This window comes from Dipteris shenzhenensis, chromosome 5 (assembly GCF_047967505.1).
Source record: "Dipteris shenzhenensis isolate YYH24624 ecotype China chromosome 5, Dip_SZ_1.0, whole genome shotgun sequence".
Taxonomy (NCBI): domain Eukaryota; kingdom Viridiplantae; phylum Streptophyta; class Polypodiopsida; order Gleicheniales; family Dipteridaceae; genus Dipteris; species Dipteris shenzhenensis.
The window spans coordinates 32,445,577-32,450,668 of record NC_141600.1 but is presented as its reverse complement, the minus strand read 5'-3'; the positions used below and the strand labels follow the sequence as shown (position 1 = coordinate 32,450,668).

The 5,092-nt window shown below is 40.6% G+C and overlaps 1 protein-coding gene across 1 annotated transcript; it reads left to right on the top strand.

Annotated features, from left to right (window-relative positions):
• The first annotated feature begins 3,228 nt into the window (after positions 1-3,228).
• LOC147901904 (thioredoxin-like protein YLS8) lies at positions 3,229-4,329 on the top strand. Its single transcript, XM_087374854.1, has 2 exons — positions 3,229-3,401; positions 3,546-4,329. Exons 1-2 carry the CDS (start codon positions 3,282-3,284, stop codon positions 3,852-3,854), a joined length of 429 nt encoding a protein of 142 aa, XP_087230980.1. The 5' UTR covers positions 3,229-3,281; the 3' UTR covers positions 3,855-4,329.
• The last annotated feature ends 763 nt before the right edge of the window (positions 4,330-5,092 follow it).

Sequence of the window (5,092 nt, the reverse complement as noted above, 5' to 3'; positions counted from 1 at the left end):
TGACTACCCTCACTATAGTATGCAATAGCAAGATTCAATTTTTGTTGTTCATAGAGGGGAAGGAAGAAAAAGAGCTATCTATTGTCCTCAAGTCCAATTCAACCATCTTTATCTAAAGCAACAAAAAATAAATTTTGGTTTATTTGATGATGATGTACTGAATGGAAGTGCTTGAGTACTAACAAAGATGCCATAATCTATTTAATCAAAGAATGAAAGTTATTGTATTTTAGATGGATTTACATATGTGATATAGTCAAAGTGTTTTTCAATTTGGATATAGCATAATCATTTGCCATTACAAATATACTATCAGAGGAGAAAATATAGAATAGAGATCATTACTTATAAAGATGCAACTTTGGTATGTTTCGAGTACGTTTCAAAGGGTGATAGACCTTTAGCCCCAAGGATTCACTTGTGCTATATGGGGACTCCTATCACACGTGTTCTTAGAATCTTGAAAAAGTCCCTTTCATACTAAGTCACCCTTTAAAAATATACCCTTTTAATATATTACACATATAGGAATTCGCTTGAAAACAAAGCATATGCCCCTTCTATACATCTCTTTTATGATACACCCCTAGTCTAAAAACACCCTTCCTTAGATGGAAGTGGTTGCTACAAACATTAAGAGGACAATGTAGTCCCCTAACAAGGCATCGATTAGGAAGATGAAGGTGGTTCATAAGGAAAGAATAGGTTCACAATAGTTTGAGCTTATTTTTTACAACCCACAAGAGCATAAGATGAAAAGTGGTTGGAAGAAAGAGGCATGTACTTTCCCATGGCTCCAAGGTTACACCCACAAGTTGTCTCTAATGTGATCAGGTTAAAGAACAATGCAAGAAGTTCAAGAGAAGAATCCAAGATAAGTTCATAGCTTACATGCTCACAATGCACATTAGATAGAATGAATGCATCCATATAATATGTGTAGAAGAATGAATGTGTTTGTAAGGTAATCCCAAATTTCCATAAAATTCAAGCACATCATGAATGGAGGGGAGTAATGGCCTTAGTGCCATTGTGGGTCAATCAAACTCTCATATCCATGGCAGTATCAAACTCTATGCACTACTGGTATTGTTTGCCCAAATATAGTGATGAAAGCATTAAAGTGGCTCGTTGAAACACCATTGTACAAGCAAAGGGTGTCTCAATCTCACAGCTGTGGCTTCCACATTTCCATCTTACAAATGGGTGATTTACAGAGGAAAGTATGACTCTAGAACAAGAGAACGACCCCTTCACAGACACACTAGTACATGGGTATGTCGACACAGCTGAGATTTTTGATACAATCTCAGCCATCATAGCAATTCTCCAAGCAAGACCAAAAGCCAATGGGTGTATATAAAGACAAGCATTGCGAGGAGCTAAACTATCCAACACTATTCTTTGGTCAACCAAGGTATGAGCATATGCTCAATATCCTTAGTTACCAAAAAGCTGCCTAGTGGGAGATCCTGCACAGGGATCGACGCTTTGCAACACACATCCAAAACCTTTTCTTCAAAGCAATAAAGATCTTAATACACTTTGTTGCTAGTTCAATGTGGATTTGTATGCGGAACGGTAGGATTGTAACTACTAGGGATGTCAAAACAAAAACCCAACTTAGATGTAGTCTTGGAATCAAATATTGGTTACCGACAACTTGAAAGCATCTGGACATCGCCGAACTTGCAATGCCAGCAGAAAAGGCTATTTGTAATGATTTGCCAGCTAGGCCCACCAACATTCTTCGTGACGTTTACAAGTGGAGAGAGCAATTGGTCATCATTATTGGATGAACTGAGAGAGTTGCGGTCACATGAGTGCCACAATGATAAAAACGAGCTTCCAATGCACCAGCTGATCCATGATGCCCCCATCACTTGCACGTGGTATTATGACCACCGCATGAAAGCTTTTGAAGGTTGATTCAAAGTTCTTCGGAAAGATCATGGATTTCTACTTTGCAACTGCATTTCAAAACTATGGGAGCAAGCATGATCATGCCCTCCTTTGGGTGGACGAGGCCCCTATTTTTTATGGTAAATCAAGTGAGCCGGTAACATGCTTTGTGGTTCAATACATATCCTATGCTCTAGCATTGCTCCTCGAGTCGTTGCAAGCAGCACAATGCCAGACATACACGCATATGCCAAGAAAAAGACAGCAATTTGCAGGTTTCATTTTCCAATACCACCAATGGATGAAACAACAATCTTGGAACCTCTCCACGATGACAACTCCTTCCATATCAAATCTAACCTAGTGAGCTTGTATAGGAAGCTGAATGACTCGACCTCTACTTCATTGCAGAGTTTCACAAATTTTTTAAATAAATTAAGACTAACCAAGAAAGAACATATGTTGTGTTTGCGAGCAAATTTAAAGCGGCCAATGCTCTTTCTATAGAGGATTTAGCCATCGGATGCTTGGACAAACCCATGTGTGAAGTTGCTGGCACCATTATGGGATGCCAACACTGATGCTCAATCCATATTAGACCCACATGCAACGGCCGCATATTGCACTTCGTACCTCACAAAGGTAGACAACACAATAACTAGAGCATTTAATGATATAATAAAGAAATCAAACCAAGACAGCAATGACATGGTTGAACGAATCAAGAAAATGGGAGCTACATTTTAAAACTTGCAACAGATGTCGTCACACCAGGCAGTCTACCTAATCTTTCAATGTAGATGCACCACGCTTCTCGTACAGTACAGTTCATAAATACAACACCACTGCAGCAGTGTGCAACTATGCTAAAACCTAATAAAGTCTTGCAAACATTACCCGATGACTCAACCGACATCATGTGCACTTCAATTAATACAGATCACTACGTCGCACGACCAAGAGATCTCGAGCTAATTTTGCTTGCCAAATTCGTATCGGAATACAATAGGACAACATAAAAAAGGCTAAAGAAACCACAGGTTATTAGGTTCACACTTTCAAACTACTATAGAGAACAATTGATGCTCCACATTCCTTACCACGAATCAGAAGAAACCTTAGCCGGCAAGGACCTTCACATACAAGTCAATCATACGATCGTCATCAATGAAATACCCAAAATCGGATGAGTGACGGTGGACCTCGGCGATGTTGGGGACAGCATTGCCATGTGTCTTTTCCGAGCTGGAACTCGGTTCCAGTGGGGAAAGAAGTGTTCCAAGAGGGAAAGGGCGTGCTGATGTCCTTTCCAGGATTCTTCAGGTACATAAACACTTGTTGAGAGAGTAGAAGGACTGATAGTCGCAGCATTTTTCGACATGTCTTATCTGCTGCCTCATCTTCATTCTGGATGGGCTGTGGATCAGGCCATCTTGGCCGAAGAGGAGCGCTCCGTCGTCATCAGATTCGGTCACGACTGGGACGAGACTTGCATGCAGGCATTCCCTATCCCTTCTGGCAGAAACTGGCTTCAATTCTTCTTTCAAATAGTTCATCTGTGGTCTTTCACACGATCCCCTGTTTGGTGCGTTTACAGGGGCTAGGATCTGTCCCTGCTCTCTAACGCTCGCCCTGCTTTCCAGATGGACGAAGTGCTGGCTTCCGTTGCAGAAACTATAAAGAATTTTGCGGTCATCTACCTGGTGGATATTACAGAAGTGCCCGACTTTAATACTATGTACGAGCTTTACGACCCTTGCACGATAATGTTTTTCTTCCGGAACAAGCACATCATGATTGACTTGGGGACTGGAAACAATAATAAAATCAACTGGGCTTTGAAGGACAAGCAAGAGTTCATCGATATTGTAGAGACTGTCTACAGAGGTGCAAGAAAAGGGCGCGGTTTGGTCGTCTCTCCAAAAGATTACTCTACTAAATACAGATATTAGAGTCATTTTTCGACGTAATTAGTCTACTGGACCTTGAAATAACTCCTCTTGAAGGAATGCAGACTTTTATGTTATTCAAGAAGCATCAGTTTCTTTCTGAAGGCGGTTTTATTTTCAGACGGAAAACAGCATATTATTTTATTTGGAAGCAAATGCCTGTCCAGTTGCATGGGGGTAAAGAGCACAAGCCATTAGTTGAGACGAAAGGGAGAGACTCTCTATCCATAGGGCTCCTCTTTAGCAGCACATATCACAGCTTGGATGAGAAGGTCTTGGGGTATTGTGAGCAAATTGAAGTTTGACCAAAATGCATTTGGAGACACCGCTTGTCTCCCTCCATAGAAGGCTTTGTCAACTGCACATTGAAATTACACTCCTGACGTGCGAACAAGAGCTAGCATACAAAATCTCTTATGCCCTCTGTATACCAATTTGAATAGTGCGTCACACTATCCTACGTTTGAAATTGTTTGAAAATAAATGTCATCTTCGGTACTTTTCTCAATGTGCTGTCTTTTATCTGAGTAGCAAATGGGGGTTGCTTAACTGGGCTATAGGTTTCAATAATTGGGGCTGAGAAATCACCGATTTACCCTCAGACTTCTTCATCTATGCCATTTAGACTACAGGCCAAAGTTTCGAATCTATCTGTAGCGACAAATCCATTTGTTGAACATTGGATCCATGTTTTGCAGTCTGAGTAGGATGATGGTTGTTTGGGATTTATTGACCACTCTTGTTTTACCCTGTTGCTTATTTTGATTCAGAGGATTATTGTGGTGTGACCCTAACATCATCTTGCAAGAAAAGTTTTCTTGTTTCCGATGCAGCAAGATTCCCCTCAAATTTTGTCTATCCAGTCTTGCCCTTCAGCAAATGGCATGCTATCGTTCTCGACCTTATCCTTATATGACTCACTGCTTGCCCAAATTGAAGCTTTAGTGAAGGGTCCACAGAATCCTCAAGCTTAACTTGTGTTTGAAACCAGTGTTAGTCAGTCAGATCACAAGTATGCCAGAGCATGAATTAAATGAACGGTGAACCATGCTGTTATTTAGAGCTTAGAGAGGAAATTCATAGCATTTCAAGCTAAGGCAAAAAGGCAGGCATTCCAAGTTTTCGTCCATGTTATGGCCTGTTGGTACTGGATAATTCTTTCTATATTATGTGGTGTGTTGGCCTATCAGCTAGATTTAGATGCTTGTCTAGGAGAGACTAAAATGAAATAGTTTAGTCTT